This window comes from Theileria equi (genome assembly GCF_000342415.1).
Source record: "Theileria equi strain WA chromosome 2 map unlocalized gcontig_1105316255037, whole genome shotgun sequence".
NCBI lineage: Eukaryota > Apicomplexa > Aconoidasida > Piroplasmida > Theileriidae > Theileria > Theileria equi.
This window is the reverse complement of record NW_004668230.1, coordinates 936557-962180: the sequence shown is the minus strand read 5'-3', so window position 1 is coordinate 962180 and position 25624 is coordinate 936557. Positions and strand designations below refer to the sequence as shown.

At 41.8% G+C, this 25624-nt stretch overlaps 8 protein-coding genes across 8 annotated transcripts; 2 read left to right on the top strand and 6 right to left on the bottom strand.

Annotated features, from left to right (window-relative positions):
* Nucleotides 1-54: 54 nt before the first annotated feature.
* On the bottom strand, nt 55-1361 carry BEWA_039090 (ADP-ribosylation factor GTPase-activating, putative). Its single transcript, XM_004833266.1, has 4 exons — nt 1087-1361; nt 566-1052; nt 403-528; nt 55-306 (listed from the first exon to the last, which is right to left on the bottom strand). The coding sequence occupies exons 1-4, from the start codon at nt 1248-1250 to the stop codon at nt 82-84; spliced, it is 1002 nt and encodes a 333-aa protein (XP_004833323.1). The 5' UTR covers nt 1251-1361; the 3' UTR covers nt 55-81.
* Nucleotides 1362-1499: 138 nt separating this feature from the next.
* Nucleotides 1500-2513, bottom strand: BEWA_039080 (dephospho-CoA kinase, putative; the record flags this gene model as incomplete). Its single annotated transcript, XM_004833265.1, has 6 exons — nt 1500-1611; nt 1645-1792; nt 1832-2054; nt 2099-2157; nt 2194-2314; nt 2349-2513. The coding sequence occupies 6 exons, from the start codon at nt 2511-2513 to the stop codon at nt 1500-1502; spliced, it is 828 nt and encodes a 275-aa protein (XP_004833322.1).
* Nucleotides 2514-2596: 83 nt separating this feature from the next.
* Nucleotides 2597-9397, bottom strand: BEWA_039070 (conserved hypothetical protein; the record flags this gene model as incomplete). The annotated part of the gene is made up of 2 exons (XM_004833264.1): nt 9100-9397; nt 2597-3575 (listed from the first exon to the last, which is right to left on the bottom strand). Exon 2 carries the CDS (start codon nt 3524-3526, stop codon nt 2597-2599), a length of 930 nt encoding a protein of 309 aa, XP_004833321.1. The 5' UTR covers nt 3527-3575; nt 9100-9397.
* A 1424-nt stretch (nt 9398-10821) lies between these two features.
* BEWA_039060 (signal peptide containing protein) lies at nt 10822-12471 on the top strand (the record flags this gene model as incomplete). Its single annotated transcript, XM_004833263.1, has 1 exon — nt 10822-12471. The coding sequence occupies one exon, from the start codon at nt 10822-10824 to the stop codon at nt 12469-12471; it is 1650 nt and encodes a 549-aa protein (XP_004833320.1).
* Nucleotides 12472-12884: 413 nt separating this feature from the next.
* BEWA_039050 (conserved hypothetical protein) lies at nt 12885-14786 on the bottom strand (the record flags this gene model as incomplete). The annotated part of the gene is made up of 1 exon (XM_004833262.1): nt 12885-14786. One exon carries the CDS (start codon nt 14784-14786, stop codon nt 12885-12887), a length of 1902 nt encoding a protein of 633 aa, XP_004833319.1.
* A 643-nt stretch (nt 14787-15429) lies between these two features.
* Nucleotides 15430-21176, top strand: BEWA_039040 (Vacuolar protein sorting-associated protein family member protein; the record flags this gene model as incomplete). The annotated part of the gene is made up of 4 exons (XM_004833261.1): nt 15430-15549; nt 15842-18625; nt 18892-19648; nt 19687-21176. 4 exons carry the CDS (start codon nt 15430-15432, stop codon nt 21174-21176), a joined length of 5151 nt encoding a protein of 1716 aa, XP_004833318.1.
* Nucleotides 21177-21323: 147 nt separating this feature from the next.
* BEWA_039030 (hypothetical protein) lies at nt 21324-22820 on the bottom strand (the record flags this gene model as incomplete). The annotated part of the gene is made up of 1 exon (XM_004833260.1): nt 21324-22820. The coding sequence occupies one exon, from the start codon at nt 22818-22820 to the stop codon at nt 21324-21326; it is 1497 nt and encodes a 498-aa protein (XP_004833317.1).
* A 1382-nt stretch (nt 22821-24202) lies between these two features.
* Nucleotides 24203-24808, bottom strand: BEWA_039020 (signal peptide containing protein; the record flags this gene model as incomplete). The annotated part of the gene is made up of 1 exon (XM_004833259.1): nt 24203-24808. One exon carries the CDS (start codon nt 24806-24808, stop codon nt 24203-24205), a length of 606 nt encoding a protein of 201 aa, XP_004833316.1.
* Between the last annotated feature and the right edge of the window lie 816 nt (nt 24809-25624).

Below are 25624 nucleotides of genomic sequence, written 5' to 3'. Positions count from 1 at the left end.
TCACTCTCTCTCACTACCTATGCTACGGTGACGTGAAAATGATTACATAAAATTACTCTCGCCCACTCCAGAGCGGATCCCTTAGGGCGCAACCTTTTTGAAATGGTCCATGATAGGATCCGAGTCGTCCGTATCCTTTGGCTCCGACCATATAGACGCTGAACCGCCAACCGGCGCGCTCATTGTAGGAGGAGGAGTCTCGGTGCTTTGCACCTGAGTCTCCGGCTGCCTATACACAAACTGCTCCTCCTGGCCAGACACCCCCGTGAATTTACGGTTAAACCAGTCCTGCGCATTCGATGCGACCTGAATGAGTAGAATGAAGGTGGGTGGGAGAAATGGGTGGTATAATGAACGTGGAGAGTGGAGGAGGAAGATGAAATAGAGAAGGAAGAAACATACGCTGGTGAGTTGAAAGGCCATTTTTTGGGCTCCGATTCTGGCCTTGCAGTGGTTCTCTTCCCACCACTCTGGGTCTTGGATATTCTCGGCAAACTTTTTCCCCTTGACCTCGATCCACGACTTGCTCTGCAAACATTGTGCATGCACACGAGGGAAAACAAACCATTTCAAACATGCCCTTTGCCTGGTCCATGACGGCACTAGTTTGAATGTCAGAGACTGCCTTTTCAGCGTTGGCGTAGGCAGTTTGGACAAATGAGCCAAAGGCAGTTCCAATTGTGTTGAAAACGTCACCCTGAGGTTCGGGGTGTCGATTGGTAAATCCAGACTTTTTAGGGGCTGGCTTTGGCGCTTCAGGTGCGGGCGTTCCCTGCACGTACTCCGAGTGTTGAGACTCGAGCTGGAGAGCGATGCTTGGGTCCAGCGGAGGAGGCAGGGGTGCCTCGTCTACGATTGCCCTGAGACGTTTCCTGTAGTAGGCTGCACCTTCAGTCTTGTATCTGGCCGATATCGGCAGCTCTGTGATCTTGTATTCGTCAAAAAATGACTTGAGGTTGGCGTTTCCTCCGTTTTTCATGTACAAGAGCTGCCTGGCTGACCAGGTGTCCATCGTCACGCTCTTGACGAAGCTCGTCTGCAGGCCAAAACCTCTGAGTGTGGGTGTAGAGAGACCAAGAAACAAACCTGTGAATGCCTGAGCACGTGAGACAGATGAAACTGCCATGGGAGAGCGACGCCCAGGTGGGACCGATGGAGCCGCAGTCAAAGCACGTGTTATTGGCCTCTATGCTCAGCAGCTCCTGCAGCTGGATGAGTTCGTTGCCGTTTGAGGCTGCGCTGGAGCTCATTGTGACTGGAGGCGTAAATCGTGAACTTGAGGGACTCTCTGAGTGTTTCTTGCTGTTTGCGCGTCCAGATTTGCTGAATTTCTACTTTACATCACCCAGAGGATTCAAACTGGAGGCGACGGGGCACCCGCAAGGCCACGCCGCCGAGTGTGCGGCAAGCGGTGGCCACTGGCAAACTCTCAGGCAAAAGCCGACGAATGCACGCTGACTGACTAGGAGGAACATGGACGGTACAAGAAGAGAAACGAGTTACAAAAAATCCAGCAGCTCCTGGGCGCGTTTGTGGTATTCCTCAATGCTCGACTCATTCTCAATGACAAAGTCTCCCCAAGCGATCAGCTTCTCGTTGGTTGGCTGTGACCTGCGCGTCGTGACTGGCGAGAGAGTAACCTACTTGATGATGTTGAGGATGATGTTCCTCGATAGATCGGCGTTGCGTGTCTGACAGCGACTCACCCTCGTGTCCACACTTGCCACGCAAACGATAATCGGACCGCAAATCCACGATAGCGGCGTGTCGTACAGCAGCGGCACCTCAATCACTGCACATGCCTGTATAGACTGGCGAGTAAGCAACCAACCAATGCGATCATTCCACGAGAGGATCCGGTGTCTAAAAACCTCCCAGATGATTTGGTAGATGATGTACTTGTGCAGACACCGGTTTAGCATCTTCCTCTTGGCGTCGTCGTTAAAGACAATCTCCCGCAGGGCCGCCCTGTCGATCTCGCCGCTCGGCAGCACTATGCCGAGTCCAAACTTGTGAATCAAACTCTCGTACGCAAACGTCCCCGGGACCATCAGCTGCAAATGGCGATGCCCATAGAGTATCTAGACGAATAGCAAACCTGTCTGTTGATCGAGTCGCTGTCGATGACGAGAAAACCATTGGACGCAAAGTAGTGGCCTGTGAGTGGCGATGAGAGACATACGGCAAACTCACCGAGAGTCGATTTTCCGGCGCCAATGCCTCCAGTTATGACTGGAACGCAGAGCCTCTGGCCTACGATTGAAAAGAAAATCCCAGTGAGTCCATAGTAAATGTGTTTCAGCGCGAGGTGGGCCTGCAAACGCCTATGGAGGATCCAGTCAACAAACCACAAGCACAAACTGAAAGAGCAGTAGGGAAATGTGTAAAAAATAAGCGTTGCGATTAAAAGACACCTTCCTTTGGCAAATTGCCAAGGGGAAGAGACTTAGAGTGGTAACAAAGCGAAAGAAGTTTTGGAAAATAAACAGAGACGCCGAAACTGTTTCATCCATTCAACCTCCAAGTTATTTCAAAGGAAACTGCAACAGAGCGAGAGCCAAGGCCCAGGTACACCACCGCCGAGTGGGTCTCGTCCTCACGGGAGGGCCGCCGATTCCGCACCTTTGCCAATCGATTCCAGGAGCTTTAGGACGTTAGTCGCCTTGTTCAGGATGCCGTCCTGAGTGTTGCCGCACTTGGCGCACTTTGAGTTTTTGGAGTAGGAAGCGATTGCACACTGCTGGCAAAAGTAGTGGTTGCAGGAAGTGACGATCGGGTCCATTTCCAGGCGCCAGACTCGCTTGCAAGAGAGACAACAGAATGGAATCTCCATCTTCTTTGCCTTGGACTTTATGAGCTTCTTGAGGCTCTTGTCCATCGTCTCGTCGTCCTCACTCTCCGAGGAAGAAGAACAGTCGGAATCGCTTTCCGATTCTTCCGACTCTGATTCCGAACAGGAGTCGACTGACTCGCCATTGAGAGATGCTTGCATCTTCCTTTGCCACTTGTCTAACTTTGCCTGCATTTTCAGGCGCTTCTCAGCCTGCTGCTGTTCCCATTCCTTCTCCAACTGCCACCCTGACTTGTAATCGCTCCTATCGTGCAGGAACTTGCAAGTGTCTCCAAAGCCGCAGTAGCCCGTTTCCTTGTAGTCCTTGCAGACATCCGGCTGGTAGTCGATACGGAGTGTTGTCCTAATGTTTGTGCCAGAAGCACGAACTGGTCCATAGAGTCCAGTGTACTTTGAGGCGGCAATACTGCCCTCTCTTATGTTCATGATGGGCTTGTAGGCGCCTTTGCCGCGATATACATTTGCCTCGAGCTCCCCGCTGAGCAACTTTTTGCCAATCTCTACATTCCTCTCGAGAATGCTCCTCGAATCCATTGACTTTTCCGTGTCGATTTCGTATGTTGAAGTGGCCCTCTGGTTCTCAACCTCTGGTGTCTGAAAGATGAAATGTGTTTGCATAAACATGCATGCCGCGGAAATGTATAGATAAACAAACATCGAGAAAGTCAAAGACATTGGGATCTGGAAGCGCCGACGTTGTTGTCTTGGAAGTTTCCTTGGGAATCTGAATGTTGGTATAAATGCGTATATGGATGTATTGGTAAGGGTGAGAGTAGCGACTGCTTTGTGGTGATAAGAGTGGGTAAGAATAATGGTTCCTGAAGTTGTCTATCCAAAGAAAACCCATAAAGTCCAAAATAATCCATGAACACCCCATGTGATTACAAAGTCTTCAAGAGTAGGCACATGCCAATCACAAAAACAAACCAACAAATTAATACCAACTACTCAGTATAGATTCCTTATGGGTATCCATCCATAGACTCCTATATCTGTCTAACCCATGGATCTCCCTTATAGCGATTATAAAGTTTCCATCCTCCAAAAAATGTTGCGGCACTTCCGGCAAGGGTACCTGAGGATATGCCAGATATGGACCATATACCAAGACCAGCAAGAGGAACTCCAACAACAGCGGATTTTTCAGGAGGAGGTTCAGGAAGAGCAGCTCCAGGAGCAGGAGGAGCAGGGTCATTAGATCCACCATCTCTAGAAGTAGCACCATCAGTTCTAGCTTCAGTAGAAGCAAGAGATGGAGCAGCATTAGGAGGTTCTTGTTGATGAGGTTCAGCAAGTTTAGGAGATTCTTCTTGAGATTTTTCAGGAGGTACTTGAGCAGGTCCAAGTTGATCAACTCCACCTTGATTAAGAGTATTATCTAGGGGAAATGAGACATCACCATCTTGTTGAGGAGTTCCAGAAGGAGCACAAGCTTCAAATAGTGTTCCACTAAGGTATTCTATGGCTTTAGTATAATCACTATCATCAGTAACAGGTTTACCAGCAATATCTTGAGTATCTCCACCTTGAGGAGTAGCAACTTGGTCAGGTGAGTTAGGTTGTTGAGGACCAGGAGATTTAACACCAACTTGTGGTGGTGGAAGTACAGAATCATCAGTTTTAGATTTTTGTTCTTGAAGTTCTTGATCAGCAGCTACTCCACCTCCTTCAGGGGCTCCATCAGCTTGAGCTACAACTTCAGGTTTAGAAGCAGGTTGACCGGCTCTAGCGTCATATTTAGGATTAATAGAATCAGTAGTGGGAAGAGTATCAATGGCCTCTCTGGCTAGTTTAAGAGTTGTCCTTAGAGTCTCAATACCAACTGCACCAGCCACAACTGATCCTGTTATTCCAAGGTTTACTAGAGTTTTTAGACATTCTTCACCAAGGTCTCCTCCAGATTTACCGTTATTAACAGTGTGAGTATCATGTCCAGTAGCACTGGATCCACCAACACCTTCCGGAAGTGAGGGTTTGTTAGATTCAGGACATTGTCCATATTTACATCCAAACGAACTTAGTACCGTCACAAGTTCTTTTAATTCCTCGTCAGTACAACTTTTAATGTTCTCTGGACCATTTTCAGGGAGTTTACTGGAGAGCCTAACCCATGGTTGATTATCATCCTTGTCCTTCTTCTGGTACCATCCCTTAACACCGGTATTTTTACCATTATAGTCCAAGTATATTAGAACAGGATCCTTGTATTCACAGTAGAATGCAGAGACAGTAAGTGGGCCATCTATAGGAAAGTTCTGTTCCTTCAAAGTTATTCTATTTCTTGGAATAACAGTATTAATACCACCAATATAGTACTTGATTTTTGCAAGATTAACTCCACCAGTATTATTAACATCATGCTTAAAGTAAGTAATAGGAATTGGGGTGTGACCACGTTCTCTACAATAAACTCTTTGCTCCTTAACGGAGATTCTACCATCCTTATCACTATTTTCTGTATGGTATATGCAGCAATATCTATTATCGTTGGCATGCTTCCTAGAAACTTCTTCAGATTTCTTGTAAGACAGATCTAAGGTTACGGCGTAATTATGTTTACAGTTGAGGTCATCTAGCGTCTGCTCAAGGAGTTCACCAGTGAGTGGATTCTTATCATCAGAAGGTGGTCTAGAATATTCAACCCAAGTATTATTTCCGATGTTTTTACTATACCTGTACTCTCCAGCCTTCACTTTAACCTCAACAAGGAGAGGGTTATTCATGAAAGTATCTCCAGACCAGTACCAAACCGAAAGGTTGTCAATATCACTAACATTGTCAAATCGTAATCGAGCATGATCTATGGTTCTATCATTATACAAAACCTTATAAACCTTAAAAGATTCTCCATTAGGTGGCTTATGTGTAAACTTATAGAACCCAGAGCCTCGGGGACACTCTTCCTTAGTCAGTTGAACAACTTGCCCATCTGGAGGAATGTATGTTCCACCGTCTTCACTAAGTTTTTTCCTTAGATCAATAGTGATTCCCTGTGGAGACCTTTGTAGGGCTGAAAGTTTGGGAATTTCCAATTTATCTTCGTTGCTTACTTCGTAATATTCCTCGTCTCCAAAATCCAGTTCATCACCTCCAAGATAATTTTTCAGCTTAACTTCAATAGTTTCATCATCCAAAGTGAGTATTTTTCCTGCTCTAGCACTGGTATGCTGTGAATTAGGAAGGTAAGGTTGACAACATGCACGCGTAGCATCTTTAATGGACTCTAGAAGATTCTTAACCCTTTCAACATTTTGACCTGTAAACTCACTAGTAACATCTTCCCACTCATCATCAGTGGAAGATTTTCTCTTAAGCCATTTTTCCTCTTTTCTAGGTCCTAGCATATGTTCAATATATATCGCAACAGGGACTTTTTCGTTACATGTTGGAAAAAATACTGTTAATTTTTCTACATCATAGAGATTTAGACCTAGATTACCAATATCTTGCTTCCTAGTATCGTTGTATATCGAAGATATTATGAATTTATTCTCATTATCAATGGCAGAAGTGTGTTCGTAAATTATATAGTTAGGAATTTCACTACTGACTCTCTTAGAGTATATCCTTTTGTTTAAGCATTTGTCATGGCAATACCTTTTATCCTTCTTTGATATATCTATTTTAACAGCGTGGTTAATTTTGCAGCTTACTTTATCTAACCTGTTAATGAATTGTGGAGTCGGATCTGAGTTTTTTTCTCCTGAGTAAAAAGCCTTGGACTCTTTTTTGTCTATAAATTCCCATACAGTGCCTGCATGAGTTAATCTCTCAAACCAGGTGGAATATTCTCTTTTGTTATACCTAAACTCAACCATAAGAGGTACAGCTGACATTCTGCCCCAATAGTATATTATTATTTGGGGAGGATTAAAACTTGGGGGCTCTATATTAGTATCTTTAGTATTAAAGGTTACCCTTGAAATTCTAGCATTTGATTTTTGAATCTTATAGTATTCTTTAACATAGTCACCGTCTTGGTTTATAGGTTGAGGAATAGATCCAGATATTTTCTCCATTGTTTTATTTAGACAACTAGAAGTACCTGTGGAGAAAATTAATGGGTTCTGAATGTCGAATGGTATAGCGTTATTAACTTGACAATTTTGGTGGTCTAGTGCTTGTATTTCATCCATATTGTTCACTTGATTAAGTGTCCAGTGGGAGGCACTTTTATAACCCTTACCATAGTATTTACGTGGTCCGTTCCCCTTTTTAATCCCGACAAGGATTGGAATACTCGGTTCATCTTCCCAAAAGTAGACGAAAAACTCTTTAACATCCCTGTGCGTAATTGATCCTATCCTATCTTCACCCTGTAGATGATAGTCTGCATCAAAAGGAATTTTAGTGGCACTATGAGTATTCTTAAAAAATCTATACCTAGGATATATCTCTGTCTTTGTAACAATAATAGATGTCTTCTCATCTTTGTATTCTTTACTATGCCCTGTACCTGTAGTTTCCCTGATATTGAGCTTTACACTAGACCTAGAACTTTGCACAAACTGGGGACATCCATTTATTTTTAAGGGATCTTTGTTGCTCTCAAAAAGTGACCAAATTTGACCTGTAACATCATCTGGTTCTCTATTTGCAAAGTCTCGATATTCCTTCCATGTTTTATCATCCTCCCTTTTATACCACTTATTATTATCACCTGATTTTGCATACACTATAAAAGGGTTTGAGATGTCACAGGGTGACATGTAGTAGATAAGCTTCTTAACTTCTAGAGGAAGGGAATCCAGTGGAAAGCTCTGCTCGATACCACCACGAATAAACTTGGATATAACAAACGGCTCTTCCATGGAGTTATCACTTGGAGTGTATTCGTAAGAAGAGATAATAGATGTTCCCAATATCCCAGTATATTTGCTACTTATCCTATTTTTGTGTTTAGCGCCATACTTGGAGTTATGACATTTAGTAACTCCAAACTGTATTTCAATTACTCGATTAATGTTACAGTTGAGAAAATCAAGTTTTTCCTGAAGTTTTCCACCATGTCCAGATAGGCTATCGGATTCTTGTCGGTCTAGTTGTCTCCACTTTTCGTTTTTTTCGCTTAACCCTCCGATATTCTCAAACCAGAATGGGATATCACCATTACTAACTCCTATTTCTATTAATAGTGGATTATTGCGCTTTTCATCTTTATCCCAGTAATAAGCCGATATACTACTAATATTTGAATCATTAATTGGAATTGGAATGTAGTATGTCTTTCCATTATCCTTTCGTTTATAGGTTATTTTCTTGCCGTTGTGAGTAAGAATAGACTTTTCGGTTATGTCGCTATGTGTATATTTCGTATATCCAGACACACCTTTCGGAGTTTTATCTTCATAAACTTTTCCACTAACTTGTTCCTGGCAAATAGGACATACGTAACTGTATGTCCCAATATACTGTATATCTATCTGGTGATATCCGTATAATCTACATGCAACCTCGGTCAATTTTTCATTCAATTCAGAATTTAATTTATAATTATCTTTGTTACCAATTTTCCTCCATTTCTTATTAACATGATGCCCAGCATTTTCGTACCAAAGTGTATTTCCTGCATTTGTTTCAACCTTTATGATAAGAGGCCTATTAATGGTGCTTCCGGGTTCATACTGTTTGTGATAATACGTTGTTACAGAATGTATATCAGTAAATATATTGCCACCCGTTGTCTCAAGATTAATATTCTTCCAGTAAAGCACAAGCTTCTTACTACCAGCAGTATGGGTACAGTGTCCATAATTGTCAATATTGGAAATATTATCATTTCTTGTGGCGGATATACCGGGGTCCTGGTTTACATAGCATTTGCATGTTCCATCACACTTCCTGGAAATATCTATTAGTGTAGCCATTCATATTTTGTTTGTAAATTCCTTTCAAGACTCTGAGATCCATGAGTAGTCTCAATGCGACCAAAGGGAGCATACAGTAGAGATAGACTCCCTCACAACTAGCTCACCGTCAGAGAGACTATCCACAGAATGACAAGATGAACAACTATCAATACAGTCTTCAGTAGTACAGTCAACACTCACGTCGGTAGAAATTAGTTCGTCTATCCAATCATCAACTTCCACCGAGTCCATAACACAGTCCACTCAACAGCAAATGCCTAGACCTGCATACATACTAGACAAGGGTCCACTTAGCATTTTAGCAATCAGCGGAGCTCTTTGCAGCCACTTATTCTCCACGTACCGCTACCTTTACATCCTAAGGACGCAGAAACTTACCACTGGGCAAATCTTGCTGGCTGGGCGCCTCTTTATGATCTTGAGCTCCGGAGCCTCTCCGTCCTCCGTCCCTAAAACGTCGTTACGAGGGTCAAGTTGGCACATTTGCAGCATATGCACATCATTGAGTGGATCAAAAATCTGTAAACTAACCGGAAGGGTTTGAAACGCCAGGAATCACCAACTTTTGGCTGGAATCTCGCGATATCTTCCGTTTGTTGAACATTTTGATGCGATGAATCGGAAGTTTAAATGTTTAGGCAATAAAATCAACCAGAGGACCCGAAAATTAAAGTTTAAATCCTCTAACGCGAGCTTATCGTGCGGCTCTCCCCTTCCTGCCGGAGCCAATCGATTTTTGAGCAACTGGGCCGTGTGTGACGACTTTTTTGGATATTATCCAGAGCATAATGGTGACTGAGGGCGATTTGGCCTCAGTATTGTCGGAAAGGGGCAGGTTACGAGGACATGAGAGACGGTCGAGTGTGTAGGCCAATATGGGCGGACACTTGGCTCTGGTAATGTCTCTTATGGTTTATAGAAGATACCCTAGTGTAATGGGTGGTAGATATGAGGATTTAGACAAAAATAGGCGTCATCTTGTCAAGTGTCTATACTCCGTTTTCTGGACCTCTTATAGCCTTGTTCTCTCACAAATCAATGCAATAATAGGGGTAAATACGAGTGAAATGCGTGAATGGTGTACATTCAGAGTCCTAGAGTAGCTGATGGACTCACTCTGGAGATTTTAATCCTCGGAACTGAGCGCCTCTCTAGACCGCATGAGCCATCCATAAGGTTTATAAATGGTTCGCCATACTTTATGGATCCAATGGATGGCCTGTTATCGCCATTTAGGCATAGAGAAGAGCATGTCTATCCACCTCTCATTCTAGGTACCCCTCCGCTATACACATCAACAGATCTGCATGCACATTTTTCCACCGTCAATACAGCACTATTCCGAGTATACAAATGTCGACATGGTATCCCAATAGTAAATTCTTTGGACGGCATGGTTACAAGATGCCATGCCGAGGCTAGGAATCACAGACAGGATATGAATATACATACAAACCAGGCTGCTCACCTTAGACTGCGTAACTCATAACAGATCTATAATGGTACCAAAAGAATACCTCGTAGTGATGAGAATGGAGAATGAGGTAGATGACCGTCCATATTTCTAATATACCCAAGATGATCCTCCAGACGGTAGCATTATTTAACGGTAGCGATCTAGGAGAGCCCAGGAAGCACTAGCGTAAATACTGAATATAATGAAGAAGAGGGATAACAGAGTCCATCTGTAGGGTAATCATTTTGATATATTCTAAATCTCTTCCTTCAACCGTCTCTGCTCATCTTAAAATAGAGACTACTTGTGAAGCATTACAACTACCAATCTACCAGCATGAAAGTCTAAAAATAGTAGTTGGTTATCAGGAGGAATAAATGTCTGCATAATCTGGCAATATCCCCCACTGTTCTTCGCATTCCTTGGTTCCATTCTTACCAAGCCTACTCCACAATAGAAAGAAGATCAAGGACTTCTTATAGATAGCTCGTATCTCTGACTTGTCAAGACTTGTAGCCTTATTTTCCTTACTCTACTTCCATGTTACACCTACTGTCTGTTCTTCTAGTAAGAGCACGAGTACATACTTGCTGTTGTTTCTTGTTTGCATACTTATCATACAGCAGTTGAGAGGTGGGAGTAGGATGAGGATTCTGGCAGTACTATGGACGGTATGTTTGGTAAGATTGTGTTACGGTGGAGATAATGGTAAGGTAGACTCTACCCTATTCAATGTAGAGGAGGCTGAGAAAAATGCTGTTAAGGTTCTCAAGCTTACACCCAAGAAGGGTGCTAAGGCTACTAAGCTCACTTATGAAGGTTTGACAGTTTGGGAAGATAAGAAAAAGTCATGCCTCTCAGCTGTCTTATATATGGATAGAGACCAACCTACTCTGGCTGTTATAAGGACTAAAGGTATTAAGAGTGGTGCTGAATTTACAGTCTACAAGTACCATAATGGTAAAAAATGGAAGAAGGGTAATGAGAGTAATCATAAGAAGAAACTCAAGGAACTGCAAGATGCCGCTAGACCAAAAGAATCTACAGAAACAGTCGGAGATAATGTAGAAGAAAAGGCTAAACCTGCTAACAAACCAGGAGATGTTCCAGCTAGAAGAGATCCAGTGAAGACCGTTCAACATACTCCTCAGGCACCTAGCACTAATAAACCTGATACTGAGGACTCCCCAGTTGTCCAACAGAATCTTTATACACCTACTCAACAAGCTGTTAAACCTGTAACAGCCTCATCTGTACAGGTTGACAGTACTCCTATAGCCTTAGACCTTAACAACCCTGATAAGTCCAAGTTAGATGTGCATACAGAAACGGAACTCGAAGTATCCTTAAAGGGTTATACTCCGAAGAATACCTTTCACATATCCTCAGTTCTTGAAGGTGATAAAGAGCTTTGGAAATCAGCTAGAGCTGGCCATAAGTGTCTCATTGCACAATATTGTGCTAAAGATGACGCAACAATTCTTTACCTAGAAGTTGAGACTAGTGGGAAATGCTCTACAAGATATTCTGAGAAAATTGGTAATGAATGGACAAGTTTAAAGGAGAATGAGTTTAATGAGAAGGCAAAGACAATGATTGGAGAATCTGGAAAAAATGTTTCCCTAAATATCACTCATCCTAATAGATTACTGCACAAGTCCTTCAACTATTCCTTTGCTGGTAATGTTGTTCAACTCACTGTCCCTAATAATGGCGTCAGTGTTAAAAAGTTAATGGATGCTAAGAAAGAAGTGTGGACTCCTGGAAAGAATGAAGAATTTGGCTACGCCAAATTGTACACCAAGGATGGTAAAGCAGAGTTGGTCTCGGTTACCCTAAAAACATCTACTACAGTAAAGGAGCACCACCTAGAGCTCAAAGATGGGAAGTGGGTACCACGCACCAATAGTGATGCCAAGATTAAGAGCTTAGTAGAACCTGTACAATGGGTATCCGACTTCAACATTGATCTCTCCACTTATAAGGATACTAAAGAATGCACCATTTTTGAGACAGAATTACTGGGAGTTACTACCAAACATTTCTTTCCTAAGCCTGGTAACACTGCTGCACTTGTTAAGGATGGTAATAAGGAACTGTGGGCTTCTATAAATCCTTCGGATACCTGTCTTTCTTGTCTTTATTATAAGGGAAATTCGGGGTTACTTGAGATGATAGTCATAGAGAATTCATCGAGGAGGTACAAATATTTTGAAAAGGTAAATGGAGAATGGAGTGAGATTGAAAAGACTACCTTTAACAGCAAGCTTAATGAAATGAGGAATGGTACTTAAAAGTTTCATGACTAATCAATCCAGTGCATCACACTAAAACGCTTTAATAGTACAACAGAATGACCATTTAAAGATCACTCATTCATCCTGTGGACGGGCACTCCTTTTTGATATAATGCAGTACAATTAATCGATACCTTGCTCACATCTAATGAGAGTATGCATGCTTAATTAATGGTAGTCTCTCTTACATGTATAGGCATAGTAGATTAGCATCTTTCCAATGCGTATTCCTCATGAAACACTATCTTCGAAAGATTCCCTGGAAACCTCTTGCATGCAAATTAGTCTAATGAGTTACTCCATAAATCGATAGAATCAGTGCTTCTAGAGGGTCTACAAGGGTAGTATGGAATAACCTACACCTAGGGCAGATTAAGTAGTTAAAAACATGTACAAGGTGAGAACGTAGCTCAACGATTTAAAAACCACTCCTTTCTATAAGTGGTCAACACTAGATACGATAGAGAGCATTTTGCCACTCGTTTAAACTGTGAAATAAACGCCAGTGAATCCCCTACTAGGCACAAGAGCGTAGCAAGCACAAAGAGTTTGGAAAAATAAATGTACATACGATAAAACCTTACAGATGCAAGGCCCAAAAAGATACAAATAACGCCAATGTGAATCCCAAATCGTCTACAAATTGCAAGAAAGTCATTTATAGCCACGACAACAACGTCCAGTATCCCCAATGTTGATAGCAGAAACCCCCTGACCCCTGAGGGTATAGACCTGGAAAACAAAAATGCCACTGTCTTTAGTGCAATGTTTTCACATCGCTGGTAGCTCTTGTACATTTTTGTATAAATTGGCGTCTTGTCTACAAGATCATGGTTTACAATGTTTAGATTGTTACGCTCAACTTGCTCCTTTGATAGACTGTTTTCCCGTGTTTTTGCAATTTCCTCATCCATGATGGTCCTCATTGCACGTTCAAGTCCGTCATCCAGCAAGGTCAAACCCCTGCTCAGATACAAGGCATCGCCGCGGTCCTTTTCAAATTGTTTACTAGATGTTGTCTTGACTGAAAATGCAACAGAGGATACCAGTAGAAATGCAATGGGGAAAAAGAGCCGATTTACCACAAGACTAATGAGAAGTAACAAAGCGGCAAATTTTACAAGCTCAAAATATCTCACCCGAGGGTTATAACACACATGCTTGTAAATGGTCTGCAACGAGCGATAATGCTGATAAAAGTGTTCAAAAATTGAAACCACTGAAACTTTTTCTTCATTTTCATCCTCAACTTTGAGATACGGTGTTAGTATTGAAGAGAATATTTCAGTAAATGCATCAATTGGTTCCGATGAGGATGTGAGCTTAAAGTTGACAGAGACATAATAGTTTTCCAGAGAATGCTCACAGCAGTGTTCATAATCATGACACTTTAAGCAAAGGTCATATTTTGAGCTCTTGATCGCACTTGGCACCTTTTCTAGCTCCGTACATGTACAAGAAGAACTTGCATTTCCAGAGGGGTTCTCGGACATGTCTATAACTTCCAAAATGTCCAAATCTCCCTTTTTTTTCTTATCAGTCACTTTTTCATCCTTGGGCGGTTCTTCACCCTCGATATTAAACTTTTGCAAATTGGCCTTTGACGGGAATTTTATGTTGGCATCCTTTTCAGTTTTGACTTTTCCATTCACATAAGTGGAGTCAAAATACTTGTTTAGACTCTCAATGGATCCGCCTACAGATCTGTTTGATAACAGAGAGCAAACTTTGCACGAGCAGCACACTTTTTGCGTGTGTATGACTGGTATTCCACTTTCAGATGGGTAATAGAGCAGTCCACCAGGGTTATACGCATAAAACGCGGGGTTTGACCGAAATGTGCATATGACGTCATACTCTCGCTCTGGAATGAGCAGACCAATGTGCAAATCTACCCATGAGACCAGCACTCTATTCGTACTTTCATAGTACAAGACCTGCCTTACACGCGGGTTTTTACTGCTATTAATATCAAACTCTTCGCATTCAAAGAGCTTTAGTGTAACCACCGTATTTGGCGAGTAAATTTTGAGACGTATAGACTCTCCAAAAATGTCATTGGCGTGGTCCAAAATCTTGCTTCTGTAGACCATCTTTCCATTAATGTAAACGTAGACTGCCGGCCTGTATATCGCATTTGGTAAAAAGGTCAAGTCCTGGGCAATGCTGGACAAGAACTGGTCCAGCCTCAAGTCCAAATAGGCATAGCTGTCGTACAACTTTGGGTCAGAGGCTCCCTTGGGGTTCCAGAGACACTCAAACTTGTTGAATTTTGCGATGCCCGCATTTTCTTCCGGCTTATTTTTCGACATTTTGCCAACTGCAAACTACTCTCGAGAGAGCTTTCAAGTGCCACAAACCATCCAATGGAAGGAGGTGTGCGAGTATTTTGGTCCACCTGTTAGTTTGCTATGCTATACCAGTCTCCCTATTGAGCTCTTGGACGGTCCCTCAACTCTCCAGTCGACCGAACACGAACCTCTTTCCTCAATTCGCAAGCCAAAACTCCTCCTACTGCCAAAGATGGCCAGGCTCCTAGAGCCTCGTTACTCCTCAGTCACGTGCGCGTCCCTGGGACTGTAAAAAATGGGCATTACTGGCGCATTCACAGCAATGGCGCTAAAACGGCAGTTCCTATGGACAGTCCCGCAGGTTTTACCCCTAAAATTACGACAAAAATGCATATGCATAAAAATGAAAAGTGGGAGCCCAAAATTCGTGGGAAAAGGCGATGACCCGGGAGGTCCCCAACTGTGTGTGCTCCACAACGACATCGGGGCTTTGCCGGCGGCTTGCGCCCACAGTTTCCCTTTTCTCGCGCGTTTTATTTTTCAAACTTCTTTTTGAGCGATTCGCAGTGGTTGTGCCACGAAAGGAGGATGTGTAGAGGCCCATGTGCACATTTTTTGCCAAATCGAGATCTTGAACGCAAATTCAAATAGAAAAGGAGCAAAGATGCTATCAGACGGGACGTTTGGAGGGATCAACGCGTTCCAGGCCATGGACCAAGGGAAGATGCTGGAGGAAGCCATCTTCTTTGTCAAGGAACAGTCGTACTACATGAAGAAGGCAATCGTAAGTTTATATAACCAGTAGGATGAAGGTGTGAGGTGTATTGCGAGAGCTGTGTGAAGGCACAGCCAAGTGTGTCTGATGTGTGCCATCATTTTGGGAATGGATGGTAGGCATTCTGTCTGACGGTGAGCTAGTCTTGTGAGGGAGGATGAACGTATGGTTCTCTAGGGAGTGAAGTACTACTATGCTCCCTTTGGTCGCATTGAGACTACTCATGGATCTCAGAGTTTTGAAAGATCATACTCTCTGAACATGGAGGATGAGTGGAGATGGCAACACATTACAGCTACAGGTAAACAGAAAATGTGGAGATAATACTGGAGCAGGATGTACGTGTCCAGGTAAAAAACCAGACGGTGGCATAGAGGTCAGTAAGGGAACTGATAAAAATGCTGTTGGTTTTGTTGCCTTTACCCATTACCTTAAGAGTGGAACATTTACTCTACTCCAGGACCTAGGTAATACTGAGAGACTAGAAGATAATGAGGTTACAGAGGTAAAAAAGGTCTCCGTATATTACTGGGATGGAGATACTGATTATGAAAAGCCACTACTCTTGGAGGTTGTTAAATATGATGAACAGAAAGTTTATTATAAAAGATCTGAGGATGGTGAGAAGGGAGAATCTGAGACACATATCTGGAAACAGTATATCGCTAGTTCTGGTACAGCACTGCAAGCTATGCTGGACGATAGAAACTGTGCTAGAAATAATGTAGTTCCTCTTATTCTCGAAGATCCAGAGAAAGGTATAGACACTAGCTCAAATTGTGCAAAAGAAAAGGGTATACAATTTTTTAAACCATATCCACTTACCGGAAGTGACTATATGGCCACAGAATATAAAATTACGGGTCTTGACGCAAAAATTTCCAGAATAGAATATCAAAAGACCAAAATTAATGGTATAGATATCCCTAATGTTCCCGTTTCTCAAATACGACTCTTTTCGTCACCCGTAAATGGTAATCTGCCTTTAATGATTAACTTTAACCCAAAGAGTGGAGAACCTAGATGGTATTATAGTAAAGACGGTAATGGTAATGATTGGGGAGAAACTGGTAATGACAACCGCTTTTATGGTAGTAAACCCACTGAACATCTTTCCAAAAAATTAGATGAATTAGCCTGTCAATACCATAATGGTGTTACAATAGATCTCTCATACGGAACATCTACATCAGTAGAAAGCTATTGCTGTGAAGAACATGCAAATAAGAAAAAGGGTAAGAATGATGGAAAAATTACTATCACAACTGAAAACATAAAACTAGATGGTGGTGCAGGAACTCTCCCATACTACAAGCACTCCGTTCAAGCAGGACAGAGTGTAGCTGACATTAAATTCTACCACGATGGTGATCAAGAGCAAAGAAGACATGTAAAGTCCAACAAATTAACTTTTCCCATGGACGGCCCAGCAGATATCTATACATTTTACTCTAGTAATAGTAAGGATCCGAAGCTCATTTATTTTTATAAAAATGGAGATCCTAAAGCTACAGGATGGTATAGAATGCAGAGTAACAATGGTCACAACAAGCGATGGAGGAAAACGTCCGGTACTCTCGGGACTATTAAAAAGAATCATATAGAGAGCCGCACTCTCGGATGCCAGCAATGGAACTCCCTTATTGGTGAACTCAAGAAACGTGGCACCACTGATTTACCAGGATGTATTGAACCTACTAAACAAGTAGAACGAGATGGTGCTGGAGGAGGACAAGAACCAGGATCTGAAGAAGTTGAGGAAGTAGAAGGCGACGGAGAAAATGAAGTTAGTAATGATGAAATTGAAACATCTCTACAAGGTCCTCTTGGTCCTTTTCCTGGACCTACTGTTGTTAAAGCTGAAAATGAAGACACAAAAGATGACGAGATTCCCAAGACCAATAGCAAAACTGGAGCTAAAACCTCACTCTCTCCCGGAGTTTATACTGCTATTCCTTCTCCACATGATTCTGGTAAAGGAGCTGTAGAGGGCCTTCTAAAAACATTAGTAAAACTTGGATTAACTGGACTAGATGTAGCTGGACTCTATGCTGCAATTATAGCTGTTGAACTGGCTAAGGATGTTAAGGATACTGCTCCAAAACTTGTTCATCTTCTATCTCAAGATCGAGAAACCGGAGGGTCCAAAGAAATTGAGGCTGGACCTCAGGGACTTTCTGATCCACCTGATGAAAAAGGTAAAGATATGCTAGAAGAACATAAAACTGCCAAGCCTGACCCCAGTTGTAGTGATATTGATGCTAATCAAACTAATGGCGGAGTTGCTGAAACTAAAGTTGAAGGAGGCCACAAAGATGGTGAGCAATCCAGAGTTAAAGAGCCTCAAGAAAATTCTGACAATTCTACTCTAACACAAAAGTCTGATGTTACATCTTCTGAATCTCATCAACCTAGAAGTGGATCTGGAGGACCAGACTCTGGTGATGATACTAGTCTATCTGCTTCTCAAACTAATCCCCCTAATGTTAGTCCATCTCCTGTAACTCCCCCTCAACCTAATGACAAATCTCTCAAAGCTACTAATGCTTGTGGAGTTAGCAATCATGGTGCTCTAGTTGTTGATACTGGTGGAAATGGATGTATTGGTCTTCTATCTCTTGGTGAAGGTGCTAATATCCTTCCTGATGATAAAGTTGAACCTGCCCCTCTTCCTTCATCTCCTCCTGGACATGGCCAAGGTGGAGGTCCTCTTTCTGGAGGCGAAGGAGGTGCTGCTCAAGAACCCCAAAAAACTGTCTCTGAACCTCTTAAAACACAACCACAAGGTGTTATTAATCCATCTCCTAATCCTACTACCTCTACTTCTCCCGGAGTTACTTCTCAAACTACTACTGAGGTTAAAACAGTTACTCTTCCTACTGAAGCTACTCCTGCTGAACTTCCTAAAGCTGAAGAATCTGCTCAAGAATCTCAAGCCGAAAAATCTATTGCTGGTGCTATTCCTGCCGCTACTGCTACTAGTCTATGGACAGCGTTTGGATCTACCTCTGGCCCTATTGCCGGAGCTGGCTCTCTTACTGGACTTGGTTGGTGGGCATTTAAACGTTCTAAAGGAGATCCTTGGGTTAGACAGATTTAGGAGTCTATGGAGATACTCTAGTAGATACTAGCTTGGGTGCTTTAGGACCACTACCCATTCTGACACTGTTATCTTGCTGACATCAATAACCAGTAGACTCTCTGGAAACACGAGTAAATGAAGAATGGATATTCTTTTCAGCCATACTGATCTGCAACTTTTACAGCAATTAGTCCTTATAGTAAACACTTCACATCAGCTTGATACTATGCACTTTACTCCAAAATATACATTCATACACTGCTATACAGGAAAAGGAAGATGTTGGTAACTCACTCAAGCACGGTTCAAACATTATCTCGGAACTGAGGACTTCAACACTCTCACCAACGCATTATTATGAGCTTTACATGAAGGTATTTAATGAGCTCGAATATTTGGCAGATTTTATCGGCGAGCATGTAAAGAGAAAGAATGTAATTAGCGAATTATACGAATCTGTACAGCAGGCAACATACATACTGCCGCGCCTATACCTCCTTGTAATGATTGGAGCTCATTACATCAAAAGTAAAAAGGTTCCAGCAAAGGATATATTGACCGACATTACCGAACTTTGCAAGGGTGTGCAACATCCCATGCGTGGTTTATTCTTGCGCTACTATCTGGTTCAAATTTGCAAGGACAAATTGCCAGATTCTGAACCAGATAATGAAAATGGATTTTTGGATTCGTTCGATTTTCTCATGAACAACTTTTGCCAATCCATAAGACTATGGGTACGTCTAACCGCTGGAGGTTATGAGCAAAAGAGGTTAGAAAAGGAGAGAATAGAACTTGGTTTGCTTGTTGGTGCAAATTTGGTGAGAATTACCCAGTTGGATGGAGTAGACATTAATTTTTACTCCAAAGTTGCACTTCCCAGAATTTTGGAGGAAATTGGTTTAATCAAAGATTCTGTTGCCAAAAAGTACCTCCTAGATTGCCTAATTCAGGCATTTAGTGATGAGTTTCATATTCACACAATAGATGCAATTTTGACGGCTTGTGTCGCATCTATCCAGTCAGGTTTGTTTTTCCATCTTCATCTATACACATCCATTCAGATGATGGGATTACAATTTTAATCACAATGATGAATCGACTCTCTGACTTTATAGTTGCAAACCCAGAGGCATTGCCACAGGGTGTGGATATGTTCCAAACCTTTTACAAGCATTTGTCAACAATCGTAATAAAGGGAAGTCCAAATGACCAATCGCAGGATTCGCCCAGAGTTGGTATTAGGGGTTACTTGGATCTACACGCAGCATTTTTGGACTTTACCACAAAGCTATATCCGGGGGTTATTGAACACGTGGAATTTATAGAGAATAACATAATGGAGGTTCTATCTGGAATCCTGCCACCAGACACAGTTATTGAGGGACAAGCGGCTCATAGTATACTCAAGCTTATAACTATCCCCCTAAAGACGCTTTCTCTCAAAACTTTAGAATTGGAATATAACAGCAAACTTATAAAATTATTGGACACACCTGTTAAAAAGAAATTAGCGTATACCATTATTGATGAGCTCATTGAAGCCAAAATTTCAATGGACAATATTTCCAGTTTTGACGTCTTTTTTGACTTTATAGCGCCTCTATTCACGCCATCTGAGGATGAGTTTAGCGAGGTTATCTCAGAGGAAACTAGTGAACGTATACACTTGGAACAAGATCAAATTTGTAAACTTATACAGACTATTAAATGCTCAAACATACAAGACCAGTTTGGAATATACAAGAATCTATTTGAAAAGATCAGAGAAAGTGGTTCTAGGCGAATGAAACATAGTTTGCCGTGCCTCTTGTCCTGCTCGTTAAAGCTCCTCTTCCCTTCTCATGGGAAGTCATCAAAAGGTTTGGATTGGCCACTGAATCAGATCCAGTTTGCCTTTGATATATTCAACTTGGCTGGGCTCATTTCAGACCTTATTCAGCCGATAATTCCAGAGGAGACCATTAAGCTCCTGGTTTTGTGCGCCATAACAGCAAATGAATTTGGCTCCATGTACTGCAGAACTTATGGGAATGAATCGAATTTCTCAGCAGATTTGAAGCGTCTATGTGGTAGTTTCATCTTAAAGGCATGCACTTGCTACGAAGATGAACTATCTACTGGGAGGGACCAATTGGCATCCCTAAAATATATGACAGCGGCGATATCTAGCAAGATTTACATTATAGAAAGAGAAGATTATTACAATGTTGCGATGATATTAGCAAGATATGGTTCAAACATGGTTCGCTTGTTGCACCGCTGCGAAGCTCTCGTAGCAGCAGCCTACTTGTTTCAAAATGCCCAGTATTTCAACGAAACCCGTATCATTTGGTGTCTAGAAAAATGCATTTCTATCATCAATACGTACGATTTTGTCAAGCCCTTTACAAGGGTAAAGGCGTTTTTGATTCCACTAGAAGCCGCCAAGTTTTTCAAGATTGGTGATGTCACAAACAACATTCGCGTTCATATAGATAAGCTCCTTCCGGAGCTCTCCACAGATGAACTCGAGGTGTACAATAAAGCTATTGAACGAATAGACAGAAATTAAAAGTACGACTCATTGAAAACATTGTTTAAGAGGTAGCTTCGAATTCTGTCCTTGGAAATTGCCTGAAACTCATTTTTTCGCTTTATTATATTTGGTATTGTCTGTAGGTATTGGTATAATGTGTACATACATGGATGGAATGTATAGTCAGTATGGAGAAATGCGTTGTGGAAGGTCTATCCTCAATATGGTACATTCTTTAAACACTCTAGGATATCTGTGTCTAACCCAAGGGTCTCCTTTAGAACGTTTAAACATCCACCAACCAAGTCCAGTAAGACCACCAGCTCCGGTAAGGGTGGCAGAGGTAGATCCAAAGATAGCCCATGAGCTTAGACCAATAATACCAGCTTCACCAACTCCAGTAAAAGCTTCAGTAGCAGATTCAGTAGAAGTAGTAGTTTCAGCGGGAGTAGAGTCTGCAGATTGATCATTTTTAGCAGCTTGTCCACCTTCAGCAGGTTGATCAGGAACGGTAGCAGTTTTTTCTTCAGGACCTCCAGCCTCATTAACAATAGCACCTTGAGTACTAACAACTAGGTTAGATGGGTTATCAGTTGAGGCAACATGTTGTTGAGGATCTCCAGAAGATGGATCATTACCAGTTTGTGTTTGATGAGATGTATTGGTAGAGTCAGATTCTTCTTGGGGTTTTTCTTGTTTTTTAAGATGTTCTTGACATTCTTGCAAGCCACTATTAGTGTGAAGTCCCTTTACAAGTCTATTCCATTGTTTACATTCAAGTTTACCGAAATTATTAGGTGTTACATCACTGAGTTCATCAGCTTTCGTCCATGTATCATTACTATCATCATTCTTATACCATCCAGAATTTTGAGTATCAGGATTTTTGTCAACATAAATCAAGATGGGATCTGTACCGCCATTAGAGTATAATGCATAGACACTTTCTACGCTATCCATGGGAAATTTTGATCCATCTAGAATTATGCTCTTCCTTTTACTCTTTTTCCCACTATCACCAAGCTTAATGGCTGCCAATTTTCCATTTGTAATGGAGTATTTTGTGACTGTAAGATTATCCGAGCCCACATGTTGGTGATCATGATGATTATTAACTTGTACAGGAGTAATTTTAACCTTACTACTGCCTTTATGATGTTCACAACAAGGAAGGTTTCCATTTGGTCCGTATGCGTCTTTGGTAAGATCTAGGGTAACTGCACCGTTGTTGTAACAGTTAAGTTCGTCCAGTTTCTTTTCGATATCCTCACCATCTAGGGATGTTTCAATCCATTGAGTACCTTCACTATTCTTATAATACTTAGTTCCATCTGATCCACTATATGCTACTTCCACCAATAGAACCTTAGTAGGTGGATTAGTACCATTGTCATGCTTCCAATAATAGGCAGAGACCGAGGTTACCTTTTTATCGGATTCTTTAGGTATAACTATAGGGCTATTCTTATCATCTTTAACTTCCTTTAGTATGAATTGTCCTCCTCCATTCTGCAGAGTATGAGTATACCTGTAGAAGTCAGATCCACTAGGTTCTTCAGATTTTCTCACGGTAATTTTAACGTTATTACCACCGATAGTACTTGCTTGGTACGTATGATCTCCACCATTTGCACTTTTGTTTTCTTTAAGTTCGATGATTACTCCTCCATCCTCTGCCATAATTACTAGAGTTATCAGAGAAAGTCCTTAGACACAGACATCAGTTCCCTCTTCTTAGTGGTCTAACCTCTTCTCATTAGTCTAGTTTCCTTTGGATGTTCCTCCACAGTCACCATCCTTTAAAACTCTGAGATCCATGAGAGTCTCAATGCGACCAAAGGGAGCAGACTATTACTTTACTCCCTACTCATCCATTCATTCATCCTCCCTCACAACTAGCTCACTGTTTGGTCCTATGGAACGCATTTCATCACCCATGGCTATACATTCTCAAAATGATGATACACATCAGACATCTCCATACTCTGATGAGTTTAACAGCTAAACCACCGGTGGATAACTTCGCGGTTGTAGACTTTGGCACTTGCCCATACCGACTCCAGTCCTACACATGCCCACAAACGTACCGTGGCAATCTCTAGTATCCGATAGTAGGCAAAAATTAGCGTAAAAAGGGCAGCAAAAGCCCAGGTGAACCTGCGGCAACTCGTTACGTCTAAACGAAACTTACAGCACGTAGAACGCGTTCGAATCCCAGTTTAAAAGTCTATCGTACAAATCTATCAGATATCCACGGATCTGCGCCAATCGTAAAATCCCCTGAAGCCTTGAAAAGCCCAGGGCCGGACGCTCAAGCATTAAAGGCCCATCTGTACCGACATTTTCCATAGATGATGGCCCTTGAAGCAGAAATTCCAAGTCTGGAGTAAACGTGAAGCAACAAACACTGAAATGGAGACAAAAGGCGACAATCTGTGGTGCAGGGCGTTTCGGAGCTCCGGCAATGGCCTCTATGGAGATACCAGAGAGGTTTGCTGTGGCCATACATCTCTAGAATATGAGTGGCTATATAGTGCAGCCGATCTGTTACAGAATGGCGAAATGTGTAGCCCAGGTGTGTACAAAGTTCATGGGTGGATGTCATGTCAACCCCGAAGTCTTACTATCTGTCTACTCTTCATTCTATTCATCTATTAAGGTATATAAACTCTTATTATTCAGTTTATGCTATGGTTTTTGCACTCATTCTGGGTTGTTCGGTTCGAGTCCGCCCAGGGTTCCCGTGCATGCAGCAATGTTCTGAGAACCATAGAAGCCTTTATCTATGCCACTTTGGTGAAAATGAATGCGTACATCCTACATGGGTGGTTGGTACTCTAGCTTCCCGCTCTTAGGAAGTCCAAGGAATAACGTGCAGTGTTTCTGGAAGAAGGAATATGCCTATACATGTAAGAGAGACTACCATTAATTAAGCATGCACACTCTCATTGGATGTGAGCAAGGTATGGAATCATGATACTGCATTAGTGATCAACATTCCATCCACAGGATGAATGAATGATCCTTAAATAGTCATTATAGTCTACAACTAGAGTGCTTTCTTAAGACTCAGGTTCAAGTTGAGGAATATATTGTGATTTTGTGGTAGGGCCCTGTTCTGTATGTTTTAGAGACTCTGAAGTGGAATCAGGAGCTTCCTGAGAAGCTTGAGGAGTTGCTGATGGAGATGCATAATTTCTCATTTCATTTAGTTTCTTATCATAATCTTCTTTCTTGATGGATGTCCAACCATCAGCCTTCTTTTCAAAGTACACGTAACCATTTGCAAGAAAGAGTACAAGTAGTGGAGAGTTTCCGCCCTTTGATAGAAATTTTGCTAATACACACTCTTCATTTCCAGAAGATTTCCACAGTTCCCTATCACCGTCAACAACAGATGTTATTTTGGAACCACGTTTCGGATCATATGTAGTATGTTCCACTCCATTCTTACTATCTTTGTATACTTTTACCTTGGATTCATTCGGTTTGGCAAGATCTAAAGTATTTGGAATAGTAGTGACAGGTGTAGGTGGACTTCTGAGATTTTCCGCAGATCCACCATAAACTCCATTATCGTCATCGCTGGTTTTACTCTTTCCACAACACCAAATTGCGCTACAAAACCTCACCAGGCATAATGTCCATAGTACAGTCAGAACCTTCATCCCGTACACCTCTTAGTTGGTGTTAGCGGAGTCTTGGTATAGGCAGTAATAGCTCTAAGAAGAATAATGGGCGCTATCTAAAAGAAGAGAGTACCCCGAAATATTCAGAAGAAGAAACAAGCATGCACTCGTGTTGTCCTACTAGAGAAACACACAGTGTGTAACAGGGAAACTAGAACAAGAACAATAAGGCTACAAGTCTTGACAAGTCAGATATACAAGATATCTTTGATCTTTTACTAATATCATAGAGATAACACAGTAAGAATGGAAGTTAGGAATAGAAGGGTTAATGGGGGATATTACCAGTTTATGCAGGCATTTCTTCCTCCGGATCGCCAGTCTAATCGATTAGTTGACATACATGAATAGTCGCAATAGTTTTTATATTTCCTCTATTTTACTGGATGGCTATTTCTGGTGAAAGATGGTGAAAACATGCCATAGAGTTGCCACCTTATAACACGAACATGTTACTCATCTTCCTTGTCTTCAGTATTTAAGCCAGTGCTTCCCGGGGTATCTTATATCACTACCATAAAGTCATGCTACCGTCTGGAGAATCATTCTATCTCTCTCCTCGTATCTTTCATGTTACCTCCTAGTCTTCCAAGTAGTAAAACATTCTTCATTATCATCACTAGAATGTCTTCTTTCCTGGTACTCTTATAGATCTATCGTGAGCTACACAATCAAAGGTTATAAATTTAGTCTGCACATAGGCTTGAAATTTGTGGGCACGCATAAGTAGCATGAAGTTGATATTTTAAAATATTACAATCCATGACGGTATGTCAGTGGGTATTTCAAGAGTTG